At 41.1% G+C, this 26327-nt stretch overlaps 1 protein-coding gene across 4 annotated transcripts; it reads right to left on the bottom strand.

The window, feature by feature from the left end:
- Positions 1–1559: 1559 nt before the first annotated feature.
- On the bottom strand, positions 1560–24973 carry fer (fer (fps/fes related) tyrosine kinase). 4 transcript variants are annotated; one of them, XM_034191457.1, is made up of 20 exons: positions 24836–24973; positions 21362–21484; positions 21117–21248; positions 17730–17903; positions 13644–13743; positions 12720–12903; positions 12333–12470; positions 12061–12180; positions 11719–11841; positions 11454–11637; positions 11281–11379; positions 10893–11099; positions 10459–10581; positions 10202–10258; positions 9237–9355; positions 8712–8806; positions 7341–7464; positions 4585–4739; positions 2845–2967; positions 1726–1862 (listed from the first exon to the last, which is right to left on the bottom strand). In XM_034191457.1, exons 2-20 carry the CDS (start codon positions 21428–21430, stop codon positions 1726–1728), a joined length of 2463 nt encoding a protein of 820 aa, XP_034047348.1. In that variant the 5' UTR covers positions 21431–21484; positions 24836–24973. The 4 variants fall into 4 exon arrangements, with proteins under 4 accessions (XP_034047349.1, XP_034047348.1, XP_034047347.1 ...); XM_034191456.1 differs by having other exon boundaries at positions 24760–24972; XM_034191455.1 differs by having other exon boundaries at positions 24826–24971.
- Positions 24974–26327: the final 1354 nt, after the last annotated feature.

Raw genomic sequence — 26327 nt, 5'->3', positions numbered from 1 at the left:
ATTAAACAACTGAATGAACATCCTCCGAGGCCGGTGATTCCATAATTTTTTGCCAGGCATTGTATATACACACACACACACATATATATAAAAAAACTAAAATCACATGTATATAGGTATTCACAACCTTTGCCATGAAGCTCAAAATTGAGCTCAGGTGCATCCTGTTTCCACTGATCATCCTTGAGATGTTGCTACAGCTTAATTGGAGGCCACCTGGGGTAAATTCAGTTGATTGGACATGATTTGGAAAGGCACACACCTGTCTACATATAAGGTCCCACAGTTGTCAGTGCACGTCAGAGCACAAACCAAGCATGAAGTCAAAAGGAATTGTATGTAGACCTCTGAGATGGGATTGTCTCTAGACAGAAATCTGTTGAAGGGTACAGAAACATTTCTGCTGCTTGGAAGGTCCCAATGAGCATAGTGGCCTCCATCATCTGTAACTAAAAGAGGTTCGGATCCACCAGGACTCTTTCTGGAGCTGGCTGTCAGTCTAAACTGAGCAATCGGGGGAGAAGGGTCTTAGTCAGGGAGGTGACCAAGAACCCGATGGATACTCTGTCAGAGCTCCTGCATTCCTCTGTGGAGAGAGGAGAACCTTCCAGGAGGACAACTATCTTTGCAGCAGTCCACCAATCAGGCCTGTAAGGTAGATTGGCCAGATGGAAGCCACTCCTTAGTAAAAGGCACATGGCAGCCCCCCTGGAGTTTGCCAAAAGGCACCTGAAGGACTCTCAGTCCATAAGAAACAAAATTCTCTGGTATGAAAACACAAAGTTTGCACTCTTTGACGTGAATGCCAGGCATCATGTTTGGAGGAAACCAGGCACCATCCCTACAGTGAAGCATGGTGGCAGCATCATGCTGTGGGGATGTTTTTCAGTGGCAGGAACTGGGAGACGGTTCATCTTTCAGTAGGACGATGACCCTAGGCACACAGCCAAGATATCAAAGGAGTGGCTTCAGGACAACTCTGTGAATGTCCTTGAGTGGCCCAGCCAGAGCACAGACCTGAAACCTATTGAACATCTCTGGAGAGATCTGAAAATGGCTGTTCATCAACACTCCCCATCCAACCTGACGGAGCTTGAGAGGTGCTGCAAAGAGGAATGGGAAAAACTGTCCAAATATAGGTGCACCAAGCTTGTGGCATCATATTCAAGAAGACTTGAGGCTGTAATTGCTGACAAAGGTGCATCAATAAAGTATTGAGCAAAGGATGTGAATACTTATGCACATGTGATTTCTTACATTTTTAACAAATTTGCAAAATTAAAAAAAATAAATAAATAAAATAAAAAAAGAGTTGTCATTATGGGGTACTGTGAGTAGAGAAAAATAAATTTACTCCATTTTGGAATAAGGCTTTAACATAAAATATAGAAAAAGTGAAGCACTGTGAATATTTTTCAGATACACTGTCCCACCTCCTGACCACGCCCACTTACAGGTGCAGGCCTTTCACCTGCGGACATGTCAGTATTTGGTTAGTTTTGATTGCAGCTATTTTGATTAATTACATTTATTGTTCCTTTTCTTGTTTTACTTTTCTGGTGTTTTGCCAAATGGTGCTAATTTTTTCACAGTTTGTCAAACTTTCAGTTTCACATACGTTTGACATGCTTTTTTAAGAGGATTTTTACCACAACATTTTCACACATTTTTTGGCATTAGCGTCAGCCAAAGCTCTTCGCACCTGGAACCCACAGAAACCTCTCTTTATTTCTTCTTGACGGCAGCGAGGTCGCGCTGCAGCTCTGAGAACTTGGGCCGGTCCTCAGGTTTATACTCCCAGCAACGCTGCATCACTTTGTAGATGTCATCAGGACAACGCTGAGGACATGTCATTCTGTATCCTGTAAACAGGGACAATGGGGAGGAGCCAAGGACAGAGGAAAGTGGGTAACGTATCTGAGAAATCACACCTTTTACCGCTTTCTGTTATTTTGCAGCTTTGTTGCAGTAAAAGCTCTGATTTCTATAGTGCTCATAAACTCTTATTTCTTACAAATGTTCATAAATTAAATGTTAAAATCGAGTACCAAACTTTCGTCCTGAAACTGAGTCTGAGTTCCAGAAGCAGTATTTCCTCAAATAGCCACCTCTCGGGCTCCAAAAGCAAGTTGCTCCACATTAAAATGTTAAACATCTATAGGCTGGGACAGAAAACGCTTTTGGTCTCTTTTGGCTGTTTCCACCTTCAAGATGTGAATTTTTTTTTGTTTTTTTATATATATATAACATCTTTTTAATGTTATTAATTAGGGGTGTGGTCACTTTGATTCACAGCTAGGGTATGCTGACGGGTGTTAGACTTCCTGTAGTGAATATGTAGCCACAAGCGAGCTGCTGTGTACTCGACCATGTTTGTATCTTCTGAGCATTTCACTACAAATACCTGTCTCACTCTATAGTTGGTACGGATCATTTAAGAAGTCTGTGCACCAGTGAAATTTCATTATTTAATTTGTATATTAACAGCGTTAGAACAAATTAGGAGGTATCAAGAGCCTGGTGATGTTATCTCCACAGTTACAGTGGCACCAAACCTCCAGCTACAAAAACCATGTCCACAAAAAATGTGTTAATAAAACACCCAAACCACAGTTAGCCTATTAGCTTTAGCTTGTTTGTTAACTGCCAGATGGGGTAGGGGAGAGGGCGTGGTCAGACTTCATTCATCCTGCCCAAATCATGCAGGTTTTGCCCACTCTCCACCCCTTTGCCCAGTTATGGGTTGGCAAAGAGGAAGGTAGAGTCCGGCACATTTGGATTGCTGTTGTTGTTATAACCCAGTTACTGGAAAGCCTCATACTGTTTTTGCTGTTGTTTTCTTACCAGTCTCCACCTGCTCCCGGGCCTGCTGATTGGTCATGCCTGGGTAAGGACACATCCCCAGGCTAAAGGTTTCCCATAGCAAGATGCCGTAACTCCAAACGTCACTCTCTGAGCTGTAGCGGCCTGCAGCAGCCAGTCACAACACCACACACAGCAGCCAATCAGAGTCAGTGCATTCAGGAGCATGGAAAACAAAAATAGTTTATTTTACCTTGCAGAAACAAAATGTTATGTAGATGCTAGATGGTGACCTGCAGTGTGTGCTGGGATCCGTGCTTTGGAATGATCCAACAAGAAGCTCACACTGTCCACAAAATCTATACATCTGTGGTGGATGATGGTCATCCAGGTATTATGGACAAAGATGTCAGATGTCACAAATATTGGTGGTGAATTATACTGATGTGAAACTGTGCTTTCATTTCACAGGAGTGTGGGCGCAGTCTCAAATGAAAACTGGTGTTGTTCCAGGATGTGTTCCGGCTCCTACACTGTTCAGCGTTTGCATGGACTGTGTGCTGGGCACGGTGATTGGCCAAGTTGTGGAAACCAGCTACTTACGTGCTTTTATCAGCAAGGAATGGTTTACTGACCTCGACTTTCTGGACGATGCTGTGATCTTTGTGGAATCAATGGATATTCTGATTGCAGCATCGCAGAAGATGAGTGAGGAAACTGAGTGTCTGGGTTTGCCCTGGATCCAGACTAAGGTTCAGGCTTTTAATGGCCATCAGACATGTATCTGTATGTGGTGAAAGTGTGGAACTTGTAAACAGATTCACTGATCTCAGCGGTGGTGTTCATGTCTCTAGGTTCTCAGCCTTTTGAATCCAGAAAGGACTGGGAAGAGTTTTTGGAGTCATTAGGTCAAAGGTGTTTGGTGATGCTGATATCTTTGCAGGAGAACAAAGTTCCAAGTCTTGAGGGTCCTGGTGCTTCCTGTGTCACTGTCTGGGTGTCAGACGTGGACACCAACTAATGACTTAAGGCGATGACTGGATGTCTTTGGTACCAGGTCTCTGTGGAGAATCCAATGTGGTGTGGCTCTCTGGACATGATCCAGCATGCAGGTGACTCCGTGTTGAAGACCACCATGGCTGGAGAAGGCTACGGACCTGACCATGTATCACTTGGCTGTTACTGTGAGATGTGGGGATGGACTAGAGGTCTGCCTGGGTGGTTGCCATCCATGACCCAACACCAGTTTGCAGGGTGGTGAATGCAGCAACACCAGCACATGTTCCAAGACCTTACTTAATTTTGGCCTTATTTTCGTCTGCTCCAATAGCGCAGGCTGGAGCAAGTGCAGCAGTGGGATAAGAGTTGGGCTACCAACCAACAGACTGTTTTAATTCCAGGTGCTTCAGGTTACCTGTCAGTGTCCTTTGATTTGCAGGGTCTCAGTCCACTGAGCTGGAAATGGGTACCAGCCATGACTAAGGATGTGTGATTGAAATAGAGCTGTAGACTCTCAATCACTTCATGCCATGGTGTCTGGGTTTAAAGATTGGCCTGATGGACATGGGGGCCTGGGTCGGACTTACAGCTCTTCTTAGAGTGGCAATGTAAACATGTGGATGCGGTATCCATCTTATTTACATCACTGGTCAGTCCCATTTATAATGAGGTCAAACACCAAGGCAGTTTATCAAAAATTATAAATTAATAAAATAATACAGCACCCAAAATGCTCTGCTCCCACAGCAGAACCTAGGTACTGATGGGATATGCAGTTGTTACCATAGTTGAGGGCTTCTGGAGCTGTCCACTTGATGGGAATCTGTTTGAGACCAGATGAGGAGTAAATGCCGTCATCCTCCTGCCGACTCATCCCAAAGTCACTGATCTTCAACACGTTACCTTCTCCAACCAGACAGTTCCTGGCTGCCAGGTCTCTGAGGGTAGACAGGTCAGAGAGACAAACAGAGAGAAGCCCTTACAGAAAGCTGTACTCAAACTCTTGAATATCATCCTAAATTATGAGTGAAACCAAAGTACTATTACCACAGCTTACCAAAGTGGAAACAACCTGGACTCTAATAATTCCAGAGCAGGAACAGATATGATCTACAAGTGGATCATCTGCAAACCTTCTGTCGGATCAGGGTCCTGACAGTTAATTTAGACAAAACCAGAATTATGATACTGCAGTAAAGTCCCAGGGATCAGGGAAACCAAAGTAAGTTCTTCTTGGGCTCAGCTGACACTGAACAAACACACGATTACACATATTTAGGAATAAAAATCACATCCACAGGAAATTTTAAAGTGGCTGTAAATGACCTCACAGAGAAGGGAAGGGGACCTTCCTCCTCTATAAAGAAATCTTCAAGCATCAATATACCCATTAGAGTATTCAAATATGTAACTGAACCAATTATACTGTATGGTAGTGAAGTCTGGGGCCCTCTTGTAAATCAAGATTTGCAAGAGTATTCTCCAAGTCCACCAGAACACCCCAAACAATGGATGCAGAGCCGAGCTAGGCCGCTTTCCCTTTTCAATTACAATTCACACAAGAGCTATCAAAACAAGTGACCCCCCAACTCCTACTTTTACAAAGTTCGGCAGTCCCTTCAGCCAGGTGACCCCTCAGCTCCTCTAACAGCACCAGGCCTCAGGACAGCCCCCACACAATCTGGACCAACAAAACTACAACCCCTGGCAAAAATTATGGAATCACCGGCCTCGGAGGATGTTCATTCAGTTGTTTAATTTTGTAGAAAAAAAGCAGATCACAGACATGACACAAAACTAAAGTCATTTCAAATGGCAACTTTCTGGCTTTAAGAAACACTATAGGAAATCAAGAAAAAAAGATTGTGGCAGTCAGTAACGGTTACTTTTTTAGACCAAGCAGAGGAAAAAAATATGGAATCACTCAATTCTGAGGAAAAATTATGGAATCACCCTGTAAATTTTCATCCCCAAAACTAACACCTGCATCATATCAGATCTGCTCGTTAGTCTGCATCTAAAAAGGAGTGAACACACCTTGGAGAGCTGTTGCACCAAGTGGACTGACATGAATCATGGCTCCAACACGAGAGATGTCAATTGAAACAAAGGAGAGGATTATCAAACTCTTAAAAGAGAGTAAATCATCACGCAATATTGCAAAAGATGTTGGTTGTTCACAGTCAGCTGTGTCTAAACTCTGGACCAAATACAAACAACATGGGAAGGTTGTTAAAGGCAAACATACTGGTAGACCAAGGAAGACAAAGCGTCAAGACAGACAACTTAAAGCAATATGTCTCAAAAATTGAAAAATGTACAACAAAACAAATGAGGAACGAATGGGAGGAAACTGGAGTCAACGTCTGTGACCGAACTGTAAGAAACCGCCTAAAGGAAATGGGATTTACATACAGAAAAGCTAAACGAAAGGCATCATTAACACCTAAACAGAAAAAAACAAGGTTACAATGGGCTAAGGAAAAGCAATTGTGGACTGTGGATGACTGGATGAAAGTCATATTCAGTGATGAATCTTGAATCTGCATTGGGCAAGATGATGATGCTGGAACTTTTGTTTGGTGCCTTTCCAATGAGATTTATAAAGATGACTGCCTGAAGAGAACATGTAAATTTCCACAGTCATTGATGATATGGGGCTGCATGTCAGGTAAAGGCACTGGGGAGATGGCTGTCATTACATCATCAATAAATGCACAAGTTTATGTTGATATTTTGGATAATTGAAAGGATGTTTGGGGATGATGAAATCATTTTTCAAGATGATAATGCATCTTGCCATAGAGCAAAAACTGCAAAAACATTCCTTGCAAAAAGACACATAGGGTCAATGTCATGGCACAGGGTCAATGTCAATGAGCAGATCTGATTTGATGCATGTGTTAATTTGGGGGATGAAAATTTACAGGGTGATTCCATAATTTTTTCCTCAGAATTGAGTGATTCCATATTTTTTTCCTCTGCTTGGTCTAAAAAAGTAACCGTTACTGACTGCCACAATCTTTTTTTCTTGATTTCTTATAGTGTTTCTTAAAGCCAGAAAGTTGCCATTTGAAATGACTTTAGTTTTGTGTCATGTCTGTGATCTGCTTTTTTTCTACAAAATTAAACAACTGAATGAACATCCTCTGAGGCCGGTGATTCCATAATTTTTGCCAGGGGTTGTATAGCAAAAAAAAAAAAAAAAAAAAAAGATTATAAATCTTGTACTGGGACAAGTCAAATCCACAAAGACAGGTGCAGCAAAATATGTCCAATCCTGACACAGCCTGGACACATGACATCTATAGTTAAAAAAAAGTCCATTCAACGATCCTCATCACAGTTCAACATAATCCAACCACTAGGAGTCCAGTGTCCAGCGACCAGCTCTAGAGTTACAAAGACTGCATCAGACAAGGAGAAAGGAGCATGACCCTCATGTGCACGTGGAGAACATGCAAATTCCGCACAGGAAGGAACTGGGCATGGGCAGAATCAAACCTCGGACAGCGGGTGGTGTGTTTGTTTACACGTACCTGTGGATACAGTTCTTACTCTCCAGGTACGCCATGCCGGCGGCAGCATCAACAGCAAAGCGAATCAGTTGTTTCGTCTTCAAATCATCTTTCTTTTTCCTCAGAAACGACAGAAAGTCACCACCTGAAAGAGGATGCATCAATTAAAAATAAAATACAAACATGACAAATAAAACAAACAGTTAAGAGCTCAGGTCAGTTCTGATCTGGGAGTATGCAACAGTGCTGCACACCACTGCATCCACCTTTAGAAACAGAAAACACTCAGATATTACTCAGCCAGGTGCTACCAGGGCATGTTCTTGCCTCACCCAGTTGTTGGGTCCTCAGCACTGAGGTTCCACATGGCCATAGCGATGGTGTTCCTTCACAATGTCAGTGATCCTCTTCATATAAGTCTCACTAAATAATCACTCATTTGAATCAAAGTCATGTCAGAGGGACCCAAGGAGCCTCCAAAGAGACCTGGTACCAAAGACATCCAGCCAACACCTCTGGTTACAGTCCAAGTCTCACAACTATACAGTAAGACAAGAAGTACCAGGACCCTAAAGACTTGGACCTTTGTTCCAGAGGCCTCAGAGGATCTTCCCAGGTGCCTCTGGATCTTAAAGGCGGAGTAACTTGCTACTTGGATGAGTGCCAAATGTGGTGAGGAAGACCAACAGGAAGTCCAGCTGTTGTGACTAAACAAGCATGAGGTTCATGACACTACAGGTTTTCAGTAGTCTTCAGTATCTGTCCCTAACAACATGACATATCTCATTAGCTACACAAGCAGTAGCTGAAATACAGTATTAATGTCAATGTCCACCTCCGGTCTACCATGTCCTATGGGGCACCTCTGAACACTGGAGTCATGATGCACCAACTCAATGTCCCAAACTTTTTGCTGAGTCAAGGAGCACTGAACCAGTTTCATCATGGTTCCCAGATCTGTGACAAATTAAGTTTTTTCTGACCACTGTTGCCTGCGTGCTTGCTCAGGGGGTGGGTAAGTTTATACCTCACCGTGGTGAAGCACCTTGGGCTGACTTATGTTGTGATTTGGCGCTATATAAATAAACTGAACTGAATTGAAAATGTCCATCCTCTCTTCTGTGATGTCTCCTAGGTCACATCTGGAATGTCTTTTTCTTTTGAAATCACGTTTCCTGTTGTACTGTCTAGTTTCAATGTGTTGGCACTGCATTGTGGCTCTACAGTGCTTCTAGTGGTTAGTTAGAGATGAGTAACATAAAGCTCGACCGGTGCCACAAAGGCTGATGTGAAGTGGTGTGTTATTGCTAATGACAGATCACTGAATGCATGTTTCATTAACAAATGTGAAATATTTAGCTTCAGGAATTAAGAGATATAAGATCTGCACACCAGGCACCAGCTCCATGACAATGTAGATTGGCTGCCTCTGTGTGCAAATGCCGATCAGCTTGACGATGTTTGGATGGTCATATTGCTTCAGGATCCTGTAACCAATCACACAAAAGCAGCACAAATCAGTGTCCAATTACAAAGCAGCTCCTGATAGAAAAATTATTCAATATGCATTCCTTTAAAATCTGTATTTCACAGACATTTACTAGTAACCACTCAGAAAACAGCATGAGATTGACAGATTAGAGGATTTAAAAATTGTGCTACTGCTCTGGTCCTTCTTCTGTCCTCCAGGAGGATGAGAACCAAAAGAGCCAATGGCTTCAATGAGTCATAGACTGTGATGTGGGAGTTAATTACACAAGAACATGATTTTGGAGAGCGCAAATGAGATGGTGGACTGCTAACCGTAAATTGAGGGCTAATGATCAACCACGGGTCCCTCCAAAATCATGTTATTGTATAATTAGACGGTCATGATTTAAAAGTGTTACGCAGCATGCATTTTGCTTTCATTCAGACCTGGCCTCAGATAGGAAGCGGATCTTCAGCTCTGGAGGTAAATCCTCCTTACATGTTTTGACTGCCACTGGCATTTTGTCACGCTGCAGCATCCCTTTGAAGACCTCACCAAAGTTCCCCTGGAACCCAAACAACAGGGGCATGATGGTTATTGGAGGAAGATTAACAGGTTAGTACTGAATCAGAACTTATGCTTAACAGAATCACAAAAAAACGATTAAGTATTTTATAAGAAGTTTTGAACTGATCTGGAACAGAATCCACATTTGGAGGTGTATATATATATATATATATATATATGATGACCTGTCATGATAACTACAGTATAGATGTAACATGTCCTTAAAGGGTCAAACAGGAAAAACACAATTACTTTTAACCTGTGAAAATTATTTTTAAATTTACACATAACAGATCATTAAATCATCATAAAATGAAAACAGTGATATGTTTCAATCTGTGTTCTGGTAATAAAACATACACACAAAATAAATAAAACTACAAGAGTGACGTGTATTATTTAAGGCTTGAATTTCTGGGCTCCATTTGATTCTTTTGAGATGACAACTGATTTAGAATCCATTCACCCACGAGACACACTACTACAGATCACAATCCTGGACCCAGATGTCAGGGGGGAGTATGAAGGTTTTCTTTGGTATTTATCACCTCAGCAGGTGGTTTCATAGATGACCAGGACTGTAAATTGAGGGGAGGAGCTTATTAACAAATCCATCTGCTGAGGACATCAGTTGCAAAGAAAAACCTGCACCATGGTGATACTTTATAGTCTACCCTGGGATTTGACAATATCAGGGATATCAATAATCGTGCATCAGGTCCATGTTAATGATGACTGATTTTGTGCACATCATGTATCTAGACATTTAAATTAAAAGCTGAATTTAAAACATGTCTAAAAGACAGAACCATGTGGTACAAAAAGGACCTCTATGATTGCTCACCTTGCCCAGGAGCTCTCCAAGCACCACCTCTTCATGATTCAGGATCCACTTTTTATCCTGCACACAGAAAAAATTACAGTCAGTCACACATTCAGTTAAACCTCAACACTTCCAAGCAATCAGCTCTGCAAAACAAAGAGAGACACAGAGGGTACCACGTCAGTACACAAGTGCACACAAAGGGTACCGCGTCAGTACGCAAGCGCACACAGAGGGTGCTGTGTCAGTATACAGCCGGCTTATGAGAGAACGGGTACCTTTACGACAGAGTTCAGCAGAATGACACCAGACTTCTTGGTGATGACCTGCTTAGTGGAGAAATGATGTTCGATGAGCTGGGGGATGGTGGAAAAGCCCGTCCCTTCAAAACGGTACTGATTCTACCAGAAGAGATACCAAAACAAGTAGACGATGGGTTTTATAACATTGTACTCAAGACACCTTTTTTTTTTTTGTAAGCTTCATAGTATAACTGACCAGAAACGATGTAGGTAAATCAGCTTCTATCAAACCAGGTTTTTACACATCTTTACCATTAGATTTACATTCTTAATTTTAACATCTCTGGACATTTTTTTTCCCATCTACAAACTGTTTCACAAATATTCTGTTTTTTTAAATTATACATTACTTCCTGGGTTGATATATCAATAATGTCCTGACCAATCAGAATGCAGGTTGGTTTACATACATCAGCATACTGGATGATGAAGTGTCGCCGCTGGTCATCAGAAAACACCGACAGTACGTACTCGCCCGGTTTGCCATGGCTCTCCCTCACCAGGAAGTCGCCCTGTTGCCGTAGTAACTCCTGGGCCTCCGTGCGGGGGATGGCACCATGGTACCACTCCTGCTCTTGCAGAGGACGCTCTGATGTCGGGATGACATCAAAAAATTGCTGCAAGATGCATATATCATCAGCACTGTACAAATCCTTTAGAGACATTACGATGGGCCTGTCTGCTTGGAGTGTGATCTCTCCTATATATCGAGATACACGGGCTACCATACCTTTTATTGTATGATTTATTATGATTCCAATACATATTTCATTAGAGAGCAGTGTAACTCTGTCTCACCGAGGTGGAGGAGCCAAGCATAGCTTTGGGCGATCGGATCATGCCAGCGAACGAGTGCCGCAGCGTGTCGAAACGAGAACTCTTCTCCTTCCCTTTGTCCTGAAGCAGAAAACAAAGAGTTCAAGTAGCCCACGCAGACAGAAAGTTTTACTTTGAAAAGTCTGATGAAGTACCACAGAGCCCAGAGAGTGGCCATCATCTTCATATGGCGGTGGCGGGGGAGGTGAGGTGGCAGCAGCCATCTTAGCTTCGAGCAGCACCTTCTGAGAGGCGAGGCGAGCCTGGGAGCCTCGTAACGACTGGACGGTGTGACGGAGCTCAAGCAGAGACAACTTCTGACTGAGAAGAACCACGCAGCTGCAGAGGATGACAGGTAATGAATGAAGGAGAAGAAAGGCATCATGGGAGTGAAAACACAGAGAAGAGAGCACAGCTCACTCGCTTTTCCTCTCCGCACTTTGCTGACTCGTCTGGATTTTGGTATCAAGGTCATCAGCCAAGGCCTCCTTCAGCCTCAGGTTCTGCTGAATCAGCACCAGCTCCTCTGTGGCTGATGACAACCTGGACCAACAAAGAAAAGACATCAGGCATATTCTGAAACAAATGTGTGTGTCCCAAACAAGAAAGTGACAAATGTTGCTGACTGGTTCTTAACATTTAATGTTCTGTACATTTCAGGAAGGCAGTGTTTATATTTTGAAAGTTCCAGGAAGGTTTTGTCCATGACTGCTGGAGACTTTTACTTTGGAAGGTGTTAGATGAGGTTAGTTACATCCTCACATGGCGTGTAGACTGTCAGCCGTCAGGGTGTTCCACAGGATCTCATTGGCTGGCAGGTTATCTGTCTCCTCCAACAGCGACATGTCAAAATCCACGACTGCCTCCGGCGTCTCAGGAGACCTAAGTACAGACATGCAATCTGCTCTATCCCAAAAGAAGACTTTCAATCTTCTTCCATCTTATTTTAATTCTGAGGCAGAGTCAAAGTCAGAGCTCAACACTAGGTTGTAAAAGCATCAACGCACAAACTGACAGGAATCGCACATACTGACCGGAATGCATCAATGAACTGCTGGTACTCAGCCAGCGGGTCGATCTGCTGCACAGCGGCAGAAATCTCCTGATGAATTTTAACGATTTCATCTGTCAGCAGACTGCTGATCTCGTAGTATTCCTCCAGAATGCTCCGCCTATGACAACACATAAAATCAAAATGTACATGTTAGCATTCACATATTAGCAGGACGCAGCAGACATACTTAAGATTTTCCATCGTGGCATCATAATGGCGACAAAAGCTCGAGAAAAACAAGACAAACGAAAGAAAATTTACTTCCTCAAGACATACATGTTGAACTGAAACATACAAGCAAGAAAAAAGTTACAAATTATACCTACAGCTAATCTAAATACACAGTGAGCATGTGTGTAGGACTTACAGAGCGAGTGTCATGTCCTCCTGCATTCTCTGGAGGGCATCCAGCAGGGCTGGTGCAGCATGCTGCCGGTGGTCATTCTGTTGTGTACGTGCGCCGCACACTGCCAGTACGTACTGGTTGTGAAGGTTGTGCAATTTTGACGTCGCTTTGTCATAGCGTTCACGGGCCCGCTCAACCTCTCTGCCTGTTATTGGACAAGAGAGAGAAGTGGTAGAATGATTCAATGACTTCACAAACAGATCCAGGAAAACAAACAAACAAACAAAAAAAAAAAACTTTTGAGAAGTAGGTTATAATTTTAGTAACAAATTACAGTTGATTTTTTACATTTATTTTTTGTGTTAACCACCTGTAATTGTCAGTGGACGTAAAGATGAGACAACAGGGGATTTGTAATAATGTCTCTGATCAAGGGTGGTGTTCAAACATCTACCATATTGTTATAATGCGTCACCTGTGTCAGAGAGAACGTTGTGAGGCTCAGACTCTCTTGTTTCTATTAGTCATAAACACAACATTCTAGCATTTTCACTTTCTGTATTCACACACAGTAAATAACATCAGTCATACACTTGACTATTTCTACATGCAGTGGAAAAAATAATCAAGGTCATCTGACATGCAATCCACAGTCTAATGATAAGACTATGACATATCATACAAAATAATTCATACAACTGAAATTCCTGCACACACGCATGCAGTGTGGTGCCACCACATGCACAGTCAGCGTATGTAAAGGATTTTTCAGCTCTTACAAAAAAAAAAAAAAAAAAAAGGAAACAACATTCTAAAAACTCATGTGTCAAAATCCACATGCAGACCTTAAAATGTTTTATCGGTCATGAACTTTAAGCTTGATGATTAAAAGAGTCAGACATGAAAACACACACAAATATACACACAGTAAATAGAAGAAGAAACCTTTTGAGACAGCCTCTCTGTACTTTTCTTTGGCGTTGTTGGCGTCACGACTCAACTGACGGTACGTTGCCTTCAGTTTATCCAAGTCAGTCCTTGTTACCTAGCAACAAGCATCACCACACATCTGTCAATTATTTAAAATTCATTCATTAACTCACCTGTGGGAGGTGATAATCAAGTGGTTAAAGCAGGTTTATAATCCAAGAATACTCTGTTCAAATTCCCATCAGAGCAGAAAACACTTTGGGGCCAAAGTTGCCCCTGGTGTGTAGTGAGCCCCTCGCATAGCAGCACCCTGGCACCAGTGTCAGCACTTTGATCATAAAAGCACTGTATAAATGAAGCCCATTTACCATTTTTAAAGGTCCACACTGCTACGGTTGTGGTCAGAAGTTCACATACTCATCATGGGCGTGAATATCATGGTCATTTTAGGCTTTTAAATTTGTCTGAGCTGTTCTTTTGTCAGGGTAGAATGATTCTACAGCAAACATCATTAATGACTTAAAAAAAAAAAACAAGAATTATGTTCACAAATTTAAATTTATTTTGGATCTTCTCTCATCCATACAGGGTCAAATTTATACATACAAACACAAAAATAAACATACACCCCACAAATATTTGCTTAAATGTCCCTGAGCAAGCTGCACCTCGACCAGATGCTTCTGGTAGCCACCAACAAGCTTCTAGCGTAATTCTGGCTGGATATCTGACCACTCTTCTTGGCAGAATTGGTACTGTTCATTTAAGTTCGTTGGTTTCCTGGCAAAACTTGGCTTTTAAATGTAGTCCACAAATTTTCCAAACGGCTGAGGTTGGGGCTTTGGGAAGGCCATTCCAGAAGCTTAATATTAGTCTGCTTTATCCAACACACAACCAGTTTTGATATGTGCTTGGGATCATTGTCCTGTTAGAACACTCAATTGTGGCTAAGTTTCAACCATCTAGCTGTTGATTTGAGGTGACATTCAAGAATTTGGAGGTGGTCATTCACTGTTCAATACACTTTGTGCAATGCACCTGTACCACTGGCAACAAAACAACCACAGAGCATGATGCTACCACCACCATACTTGACAGTCGGTATAGTGTTCTTAGGTTTGAAAGCCTCACCTTTACTCTTTCAAGTGTACCTCTTGTCTTTGTGGCCAAATAGCTCAAAGGTCTCATCTGACCAAAAATGTTTCTCCAGAAGGAATTTGACTTGTCCATATGGGCAGCTACAATTTTCAGTCTAGCTTGAAGGTGTTGATTTTGGAGGAGAGACTTCTGGCTTGGTCAACACCCTCTCAATCCATAGTGATGTAAAACTAGCTTCACTGTGGAAAGTGACATGTTCCAACAGTTCCTGGGTGGTTCCTGAACATTCTATCCAAAGTCCTCTCATCTGAGGGTGACAGTTTGGGTCTTCTTCCAGACCTTAGCAAAGTGGTGACACATCCAACTACCGTACCTTGTACTTACGTGCAGTTGGCTAAACTTATGATCTTGGAATCTGCAGTTGCTTAGAAATGGCTCCAAGAGATCTTCCCAACTTGCGTAAATCTACAGTTCTCCTTCTTAGATCTTCACCGAGTTCCTTGGACTTTCCCATTGTTCTGAGTATTGATCATTCCACTGAGTACTGTCAAACACATCCTTTTTATGCTGGCAAAGAGAAACGATCAGTTGTAACTAATCATAATCACAGAGGAATTAAAAAGCCTTGTCACGTTAAAAGTTAAGACTGTAGGAGCTTGGAGTCGAGCCGCTGCTCCTCCACGTTGAAAGGAGTCAGTTGAGGTGGCTCGAGCATCTTTTCCGGATGCCCCCTGGACGCCTCGCTGGAGAGGTGTTCCGGGCATGTCCCATTGGGAGGAGGCCCCGGGGAAGACCCAGGACACGCTGGAGGGACGACATCTCTCGGCTGGCTTGGGAACGCCTTGGGGTTCCCCCGGAGGAGCTGGGGGAGTTGTGTGTGTGGATCGGGAGGTCTGGGCGGCTTTGTTTGAGCTGCTGCCCCCGCGACCCGACTCCGGATAAAGCAGAAGAAAATGGATGGATGGATATAATTCTGATGCTGTGTGGATTAGAGAAGATCCTAAATAAATTCATATTCCAATTTGTTTTCAAAATTCATTAATGATGTTTGCTATAAAATCATTCCACCCTTGCAAAAGAACAGCTCAATGACATCATTAAAAGCCCTGAATTACCATGACATTCAGTCCATGTAAACTTCAGACCACAACTGCACACGCCAGCACTGATCTTATATCTGGCTACAGTCTGCTCATCTTCAAAGTGACAGCGGTAAATGAAGACCCCAGAAAACAGAGTAGAAGAAGCTCAGAGAGGAATCAGCTAGCCTAGCATACTACATAATCTTATAATAAGGTTTCCTTTGTGCAGAACTGTGTGTACTGCTCAACATTTGAGAAACATCAAGCTCCTTTGTTCTTTGCTGTGGATCGAACCCATCACCTGATCACAGCAGCAATTTCAACCAATCAGCTTCTTTTGACATGCAGCAAGGATGGGTCTACGCTGAAACAGTTGCACATAGCTGTAGGAAGTGGGGTTGCAGGGGGTGTTCTTGCACAATTCACTGGGGGGGCGGACAACACATGTCCAGCTACTTTTCAGACTATTGAGGCTTGCTGGATGATTTGTTTTTTTGTTTTTTTTAAACACAATGATTTGAAGTTTCTCTGGTTGAATCCAGTGATCTTAGAGCAAAACACAAAAAGACTCTTCAGACAGTTTCTGTTTTTAACATCACGCTGCAAAACCAACAAATTTTTATTGGTTAACATTCTATGTAACAAACGAATCATAATTTATCTTGCATAAAAGCACTACTTCTAAATCCTCCACAGTAAAACATGGGGTACCTCAGTGTTCTATTTAAGGTCCTTTGTCAATTTCACTTTATAAAACACGTCTTAGGCAGAAAATGTAAAACTAAAGAATTACTTTTCACACTCTGCTTAAACATGCCCATCAGCACAAATAATTTCTCATATTAGAAATTTGGAGGATTGTCTGGGAAAGTTAGCCAAAGGACAATAATTCAGGCTGAAGTCAGTTGGGCCAAAGGTTGGATTTTCACCCAGTCAAAATGGGTTTAGGATGTCTGCGAACAAATGACAAGGATAGACATTATGTAGAAAAGGCATCTATGTTTTGCAGCACTAAAACTCACACAGCCAACTATATATAGCTATGAGTAAATGTCCATAAAAGAACATCAAGATTCTAACTCTAAACAGACTATTTCAAGACAACTAAGGCACTTTCACAGACAGAGTTGGTTACCACAATACTCTTTTTTTTTTTTAAACAAGCATTCCAAGAGTGATCCCAACACATCGGAAATACAGTACAGGAAGCAAAGGAGCTAAGTGGGAGTAAAAATGCTACAAATGAGGCCAAAACATTGTTTGTGATAAAGCATAAGTATGGTACTATGTTATCAATGAGTCATATGATTATCCTTAGTTGTACATTTCATACTCTATTTATAAAAATTTCAGTTATGCTGAAAAATTTGTCACTTTTTCCTAAGTGACAGTATTTCTTATTAATACTTGCTTTATTAATACTTTGCCACCACATCAAAGTTATTCCTACATCCAGAGGAGCAAAATGAAAATGTAAGTTTACAACATAAAATGTTTGTGTGGTTTGTTCATATTTAAAAAGGCAGAATGTACAATATTTGGTCTCCCTACATCAGTCTTCCTCAAAGAGTGGTATGTTGCACATGGACCACTGGTGGTGGTCAGTGAGTGACACCCCCCGCCCCCAGTACTCACTGAGTATGCTGGTAAAACATCAAATTTTCCATAAATATTAACATTGGGCTGTAATATGTAATTCAAAGTAGTGAAATGGTCTGAAAAAGATTGAGAACCACTGCTCTAGACATCAGTTAATCTTTGCTTATAAAAATATACAATAGAGTAGTTGTGACAATGAGAAGGACACAAGTACAATGACAAGGGTGAGAAAACAATGAGAAGGGTGCGAGAATGCAGTGAGAACAACGAAAAGGGTGTGACCGTGCCATGAGAATACTGAAAAGGAGATTTCCCAGCACACCTTGTAACTGTGACTCTCCAGCTGCTGGTGCAGATTCTGGTAGCTCTTCTTCACTTGCTGTTTGTCTCGGATCAGTGTTGCCAGACGATGTAAAGGACCAGAGTTCAGCTCATCAGCATGGCTCCGCATCACCCGACCCAGCGCCTCGGTTTGGCGAATCACCTGAGACCATGACTGACACAAAGAGAAAGACTTTGACATGATCACAGATATAACCTGAAAAAAAACTGTCTGCTTTATTTAATGAACAAAGGTGTGACTTATAAGGCTCCTGTTACTGAGTTAAGCTGACATCACATGACACTATGATTATGTGAGAAAGCACTGAGGACTCTCCCAGATGTCCAAACACTGATTCAAGCTTTTGTGCCCATCTTTTTAAACCCCTTCATAAAAACTAGTTTTCTATCAATATAATGCATATGTTGCTTTTTTGTTGTAAATATCATCTAACTGGAATGAAAGTTTACAAAGTTCTTGACATTGTAAATCAGAATACTTTCTGGTAACTTAGCTTCTTTAATCTTAATTTCATTTTTGAATTTTTGGATACTATTCAAATTATCTCTCTTCTTTGTATTTGCCTGGGCAATCAGTTTATTGCTAATATGCTTTTGAGGCTACCCATACTGTTGCAATGTGCGCTGTACTGCCAATATTTATTTTGAAGAAAGCTCTTCTCCCAAAGCCTTTTTGAAATTTTTGTCTTGTAATGGAGAAATATTCATCCTCCACCTTCCTCTCCGTTCCAAGTCCCAATCCATGTTAATACCTAAACCCACTGCTGCGTGATCTGTTAGAGCAATATTACAACTTAACACATTGTTTATTAGGGATGCTGCAATTAAAAATAAATCTATCCTAGAATGTGATTGATGACAATGGGAGAAGATTGTATATTCTCTATCATTCGGGTTTGTCAGCCTTCATGTCTGTTAGATCCATATCTTTATTCAGTATGTGAATTACTGCCCTGTCTGTAATCATTTCAGGGGCCTTAAACGTTTGCCTTTCATCTCTCCTAGTACCTTACTCACCTGGCAAAAAAACAAAAAAAAACTGGTTCTGGCTTATTAGCAGTGTAAATGTTGGACAAAACCATCTGCTGACCTTCTAGTGATGCCTGCCTATGAATAATTCTTCCTTCTTCATCACCCCTTTACACTTACTACTGAAACAGCTGTGGAAAACATGACCTATCCATCCTTTTTTAAACTTCATTGCTTCCTCATTCTCCATATGGATTTCCTGAATAAAAAAATATATCTGCCTGGTTATTCTTCAAATATGATATTATTATTCTTCTTTCAAATGGATTCCCACATCCATTTATATTCCAGGTTACAAATTTAATACAAGTCCCCTTCATGACTATTAAATACCATATTAACAATCAAATAACACCCCTGCCCCATGTCCATTTTATCTTAGATATAAAAAAAAAAATACTAACATTCATACCTTTAAAGTACCAACATATGTCCTTTTCTCTTAAAATATAACACTCAGAACAAGAACAGTTTTGAAAGAACACCCAGAACAAGAAAAAAATAAACAAAATCAAACTGTAAATCTTTGGGCTGGCCCAACTGTATTTATATTACACCACCACAGCCACCATAAAAAAAGCAAAAACAAAAATGGATTTAAGCTTTTCAGTCCGTGGAATGTAGCAGGTTAACTGCTCCTTTAAGACCTGCTCCTGTCAGCTCAGTGAGCCACTCTCCTGTCCACAGCTTAATTCACCTGTTCATAGCTCGTCATAATAGTTCTGTTCTCCTCACTCAGTTTGTTCAATCCTGATCTGCAGCCTGGTATCATTAATAAATGTCATATATAATATATATAATATCAGGAAACACTGAAAGTCGGCATCCTTCCCACTCCAAGCCGTGCTTTGCTTTGGCTGCATTGATCATCTTGTCCTTTGCTGACTGTCTAAAAAGTGGATCACAACCAGTTTGGGTGGCCACTCTGCATTATTTGGTGGGGGTACAAAGGCACGGTGGGCCCGTTCAATTTTAAATCTGTGGTCAATATTGATGCCGAGCCCCTCCACCAAAATCTTTTTTATCTAGCTGAGGAGCGTCTCATTTGTTCTGTATGCTTCTTTCAGTCCAATCAGCTTCATGTTGTTTCTTTCACTATGATTCTCCAAAATTTGTAGGTTCCACGTGTTCTTTATTTGTTTAGCTCGGCTTCCTCCATCATTCACTAACCTCTCAGAAGTGTCCTCCAGGCAGGTTATGCACCCCTCAGCCTCCACTGCCATTTTAAGATCTGGAATCGATTCCTTAATCGTAGACACATCCGTAACAACACTCTGCAGTGTAGTATTCATTTTAGTAATTTCAACAAGCAACTTATCCATGCCAACTGTTGTTTGTAACATGCCTGGGGGAGGAGAGAATCTCCCACCTTCTCGTAATCTTCTTGTGCAGGGCTCCTTCAGGTAGTAACGTGGTCTGTAGTTTTAAAGTACTTTAACATCGACATTATGTCTTATTTGAACATTTATACTGTCCTCAGGTGGAATTTATGTTTCACTGAGATACTGGAGGGCAGCACGGTGGCTTAGTGGTTAGCACTGTTGCCTCACAACGAGAAGGTTGTGGGTTCAATTCCCGTGGCCTTTCTGTGTGGAGTTTGCATGTTCTCCCCGTGTTTGCGTGGGTTTCCTCCGGGTGCTCCGGTTTCCTCCCACATCCAAAGACATGCGGGTTAGGTGGATTGGAATCTTTAAAATTGTCCGTAGGTGTGTGTGTGGGTGTGTCTGTGTTTGTTTGTCTATTTGTGGCCCTGAGACAGACTAGCGTCCTGTCCTGGGTGTACCCTGCCTCGCGCTCTATGACTGCTGGGATAGGCTCCAGCCTCCCGCGACCCTTAATTGGACTAAGCGGTAGAAGATGGATGGATGGATGGATGGATGAGATACTGGAGCAATAGTTATTGATAATATAAGAACTCTCAATTTACCTTATTAGCACGTTTTATTTGTGGAAGAGTGGAGACACTAAAAAGCCGTCATCTTGTTCATCGTCCCCACGCGACTCCAAAATTTCACATTTTCACATAATGTAAAATCAATACACTTTACAACTGACAGCCTCTATAGACATTAATACAGCATTTCTTCACCATGCAAGATGGAAAAATAGCAATGCATGACATCATCATAGCACGTATATGTCCAAACATGGAGCAACTTTTACCTCCCACATAATTTTAGAATGGACAACTGAAGAGATATTTTGCTTTCAGTGCAAATGTGAAAGGGTGAAAGAGACCGAATCAGCATCATCCCCATCTGTCTCCTGTGGACAATGCACCAGCTGTGATGTACATTTGTCACAAATGCACTGTGACTTCTAGCTAGTATTAGCTTACCTTGCTAACAGTACTGACATAGTCAGCAGCTTCGTGCTTCTCAGTTTGCTGAGTCATGCTGAGAAGGAGGGCAGCGTACTCCTTATCACTCTTCACCCTCAGAGTCATGAAACGTTTCACTGTCTCCAGGAGCTTCATGGTGTCATCACATTCACCACACAAACACAAGATGGCTGACAGTTTATATGGTTGAAACTCATTTATGGTTGGAATATTATGGACTATAACATTTCAGATGCTGTTACCTTTATCTCCCAGTCCTGCAGTTTCAGTAATCCCTCGTGGGAATTCTTCAAATCCCGACCAAATCCCATCCTGTATCACACACACTACCATCGAGAGTGAGGGAGGAGTGACTGCATGGTCCTCTGCACAAAGAACGAAGAAACGCAGGCTAACAGAAGAGCACACTTTCAAACACAGTTTTACATCCAGCCACAATTCAACAATAGCAAAAGGTTGACTATTTCCTGATGACTTACTTTCATAACAATGTTTAAAATCAGGTCAAACATTTACACAGTTGGGCTGTTTCACAGTCAGAGTACACAAGTATGTGTCACTGGCACCCCCCAAAAAATCAAAGTGGTTACTTAAATTTATTCATCTATTATCTAACTGGGTACTTAAATGCTTGTCAGATGTTTGTATATATGTGCTCACACATATAAGCTGCTATACTTTCTGGAGAGGACTTTTTTAGCTAAGATAATTGATGTGTAAATTATACAGACTAAGATTAGTGCAATCTACCCATATATACTATTTACTAAAAACAACTGACAGTAAATATGTACTCAGAGTATATAACTGCTATTGTGCTTCTGCATTCTCAAATAGTGATGGACTATAAGCATTTACAGAGAGGACAGTTTTTGACAGATGGAGATGCAGTGATGCGCCAAAATGCAAGTCCCTTTTCTGTTGTTTGCAAATTAATATAAAATGACAAGGATCTATTTTAGCCGTTATATAAAACAAATAATTAATGTTTCGCCTCACTGAATGCTATGTTCCAGCTTTTACCTCATGAAATATTCATACCATTGAACTTAGAAACAGTCATTATTTGTATAATGTGCAATATCCACTGCCAATGAAATATCCACAGCTTTGTACAGACTTTTCTCTATTTTTATATGCAATCTATTTTTTGCCACTATGTTCTTGGAATTTATTTATTTTTTAAATTTGCGCTCTGGACATACCTCTTTCATTCGGTTAAATTTTATGTTTATTTTTTTCTTCTCCAGAACTTTCAAGTCTGCACATGGTTTACTCAGGTTTATATTTGCACTGAAAGGCTTGCACTTACCTTTCGTTGTACTTGTTACAATGACAAAGAATCTGTATCTGCATCTGTAGTTTTTGCCCTCCCTCCATGTAGCTGAAAGCCTTAGCTAATAAGTAATTTGCAGATTCACATTAACAGCACAAAATAAAATCGTTACATCAATTATACTGCAATGTCAAATAAGGATGTATTGGTCCAGATGTATGTAAAAATATCTCAAATAATGTCACATGCATATTTACAAGATATTTCTGAGACTGTGCTCAAAACTCTTCAGAACCCAGTCTCCCCAACACACACACGAACAAAACAATATATTAACAGTGTTGCCACAGTTACTTTAGTTATAAAGTAACTACTAATAAAGTAACTAGCAATCTAATTTAAGTACTTTTAAAATTGAGTAAACAGTAAAGTAATGTTACTCTTTCAATGAGTAATCAGTAATCAGATTACCTTTTCAAAGTAACTGTGGCAATAATGGTTATCAATTACATAAATGCAAAAATTAACCTTAACCTTAAACTGGTCTGCCAGTGCTGATTTCTGATTTCAGTTTTACAGTTATGATTGTGATTACTGTAAAATTTAAGATAACAGGTTAATAAGTTACAGTGTTGAAGTGATTACTGTAAATTTTAAGATAACAGGTTAAAAACAGAGTTATGATTGTGATTACTGTAAAATTTCAAAAGACAGGTTAACAGCAGTTATAGAGGTGTGACTAATTACTGTAAAATTTCAGATAGGTTAATAACAGTTTAAAAGTTGTGCCTGTAAAAGTTAAGAGTTGTGATTGTGATTACTGTAAAGTTTACAGTAATCACAATCACAACTCTTAACTTTTACAGTTACAGTTTACAGTTTACAGTGTAAACTGTAAGATAAGTTAAAAACAGAGTTGTGATTGTGATTACTGTATAACAGGTTAATAACAGAGTTACTTGTGATTGTGATTACTGTAAATTTTAAGAGTTATGAAAATTCAGTAAGGTATGTCTTCTATAATACATTCTAATTCTAAGGTAGAACTCTACTAGTGTATACTAAGGTATATCTAAATATCTAAAAAAGAAGAGTAGAAGAGAAGAGAAGAGGAGAATAGAGTAGAGTAGAGCCACTTAGGTGCAAGGTCTTGAGAACCAGGGATGGTACAGTCACTTGCCCAGTTCCGGATCATTACCAGTTCCGGATCACTGCTGTAGTATTTGCACCGCCGTTTCTCGTAATCAGCGAGAATCATCTAATACTTGGTACCAATGGAAAGACTGATGTTTTGTCTACAAACGACCACAAGCTCGACCGGATCCAGCCATCCTTGTGATCAGCAGAGGAATCAAAACATCCGGTCTCGGTGGTGTGCGTGCGTTTTCTAACTCACTCATTCCTGCAAGTGTGAAAGTGACGATCACTAAGAAGTAGCAAAGGTGAGTTAGCCATTCAGTGTCATTGGTTCTAGAGTGGGAAAACACTTACTTACATGGGTAGAAAATGTCAGTGTGTTATGTCTTGCTGTTTAATTGCTGCACGCATTTATCTCTGAGGCGAAAATTTGCCGGTTGTGGATCACTGAAGCAGCAGCATCGTGTCAGCACTTGTGAGCCATGTGTACTTTGGGGGTCATCTCAACATCACGAATGGGCATGAATGTGGGGGCTTTTACCCTCCTTTGCTCTCCATCTCTAAGAATATAAGGTATGAAATGATAGCAAGTTGGGGCATCCTGACCCACTTCATTGAGTTAAAAGCTTAGGGGGAGATGCCAAATCAAAGAAAGATCCACAAAAATCAAAGTGATCCATTTCCGGCAAATAGTTGCACCACACATAATGTGGCTTCACACTTTAAGGGCTACCCCATCCTGACTTCTTCAGCTAGATAACATCCAAATACCCAATAAAGGATATTCAGTTGCATTATGGCTCCGTATATCGGGACTTTCAAAAAAGTGATCCAGAACTGGGCAACTGACTGTAGTTTATCTCTGTAAAAGTTAAGATAACAGGTTAATGCCAGAGTTGTGATTGTGATTACTGTAAAAAATTGATAACAGACTAATAAATCATTCAGCTGTGATTGGGTTTAATGTGAAATTTAAGATAGACATAACAGTTATTCAGTTGTCATTGGGATGACTACAAATTTCTGATAAAAGGTTAATACGGTTCAGCTCACATGCTAATAACAGCTAAGCTAGCAGGCTAATAACAACTAAGCCACCTTCATGCTAACAGCTGCTGTGCTCTTTCCATTAGTACTCTGACAGATCTTCAGAAATTAAAATAAGCTACAGCAGTAGTGGAAAAGTTTGCTTCTCTGTGATCCCACTTTGAAGCTTTTTTTGCGGACCTTAAAGGAGTCAGAAAAGAGGTTCTTTTTCCACTCATCAGTCACCGTTTTGACACAGACACACACCGGAAAACACCTGTTTGAAGCAGCAGACGGCCTGTCAGTCACCGCGATTCCCTGTGGTTCTTCACCGGTGTCATTTCTTCTCTTTTCCCTCCAATTCGTTGTTTTTCACTCTTATTCTCCTGCCGTCCAGCTGACAAGCTAACGGCTAACAGGGCGGGGCTACAGCGGGGGAAGGGGGATTCAAGGCGCCATGTTGTCACCCACATTGTGATATTATTGGTCAATTAGGTGAAAAGGTGCGGAATAGTTAAGATGTAAATCAAAATAGATGACTTAAAATTCAAAGCTCATCATTACATTTTCCAAATAGTGAAGGCACTCATTTTTCGACAGCAAAATGTTCGTATGCATGTTCCTTTTCATGAAAGGGCCATGGGTTAAGTGCCAAGATGGCGCCTGTTTGTGATGTGACCTACAATACTTTGAATAATTATGGAGAAGAAAATCGATTTTTTTAAAGTAAACGACTTATTAATGCTGTTTGTAAATAATCATAAAACTGAAGTATTAATACATATCCTGTGTGCCTTACATTCCAAAAGTAACAACCTTTATTTGGAAGTTTTTGTTTCGTTTTGCTGCTCCCGTCCACAGTAGATCATCCGTCCCCATCTCACCCTGTCCTCTGCATCTTCCTCTGGCTCACCAACCACCTGCACGTCCTCTCCCTCAGCACATCCAGCACTGGCCTCCCTGTTCACCTCCTGTCTGATGGCTCCATCCTCAGCATTTTTCTCCCTGTGTACCCTGGGTTCCACGATCTGCATATGTCCAAACCATCTCAACAATCTCACCTCTCTGACTTGGTCTCCAAACATCCCACCTGAGCTGTCCCTCTAGTCTTTGGTCTTACACACACACACACACACACACACACACACACACACACACACACACACACACACACACACACACACACACACACACACACACACACACACACACACACACACAAGGTATATGCTGTCTGTGCCCAGCATAAGTCCAGTCCTTGCTGCCATGGTCTTCAAATTCACAGGGAACATTTTTGGGACACAGACATTGGACAAGTTCAAAGATGACTAAACTTGACAAATTTTAAGAGGTATTTTAAGGGGTTAAAAACTCACATTGTGTTTCATATTTTTAAGATATGAATGATGATGCAAATCCGTTTTTGTTGTTTTTTTTTTTTTTGTTTTTTTTTGGAGGGGGCGGGTGACAGCCAATCAGAGTAGAACAGCACTGTGACATCAGTGGCTGGTCTCTCTGGTGCTCCAAAACTGCTTCTTTTATGGGGTAAATATAATGTTTCTCATATATTATGTAAAGGCTAGTGAGAAATAAGCACTTCTAAAACTAAAAATGTTTTTGTAACCTGATAACACCTCTGAAGTGATTTACAAGACATCTCGCGGACATTAGTATGGTGACGTCACTGACTGGTGTTGCTAGCTGCTAACTCCGCTTTGTTTCTGGCTAAATCTAACATCTTTCTCGTATATATGTGAACGCTGGCCACA

The sequence above is a fragment of the Thalassophryne amazonica genome, chromosome 17, assembly GCF_902500255.1.
Source record: "Thalassophryne amazonica chromosome 17, fThaAma1.1, whole genome shotgun sequence".
NCBI lineage: Eukaryota > Metazoa > Chordata > Actinopteri > Batrachoidiformes > Batrachoididae > Thalassophryne > Thalassophryne amazonica.
Note: the sequence above shows the minus strand (reverse complement) of the source record. Positions and strands in the feature narration are given on the sequence as shown.

Bases quoted from the DNA above. Each gene is read 5' to 3' on its own strand.
- fer (XM_034191457.1), bottom strand. From the start codon at position 21,430: ATGGGATTTGGTCGGGATTTGAAGAATTCCCACGAGGGATTACTGAAA. The intron at 12,181-12,332 runs GTCAGTATGTGC...GTCTGTACTTAG, and splicing joins CAGTTCATTGATGCATTCCG to GTCTCCTGAGACGCCGGAGG. The intron at 11,842-12,060 runs GTGAGGATGTAA...TTGTTGGTCCAG, and splicing joins GCTGACAGTCTACACGCCAT to GTTGTCATCAGCCACAGAGG.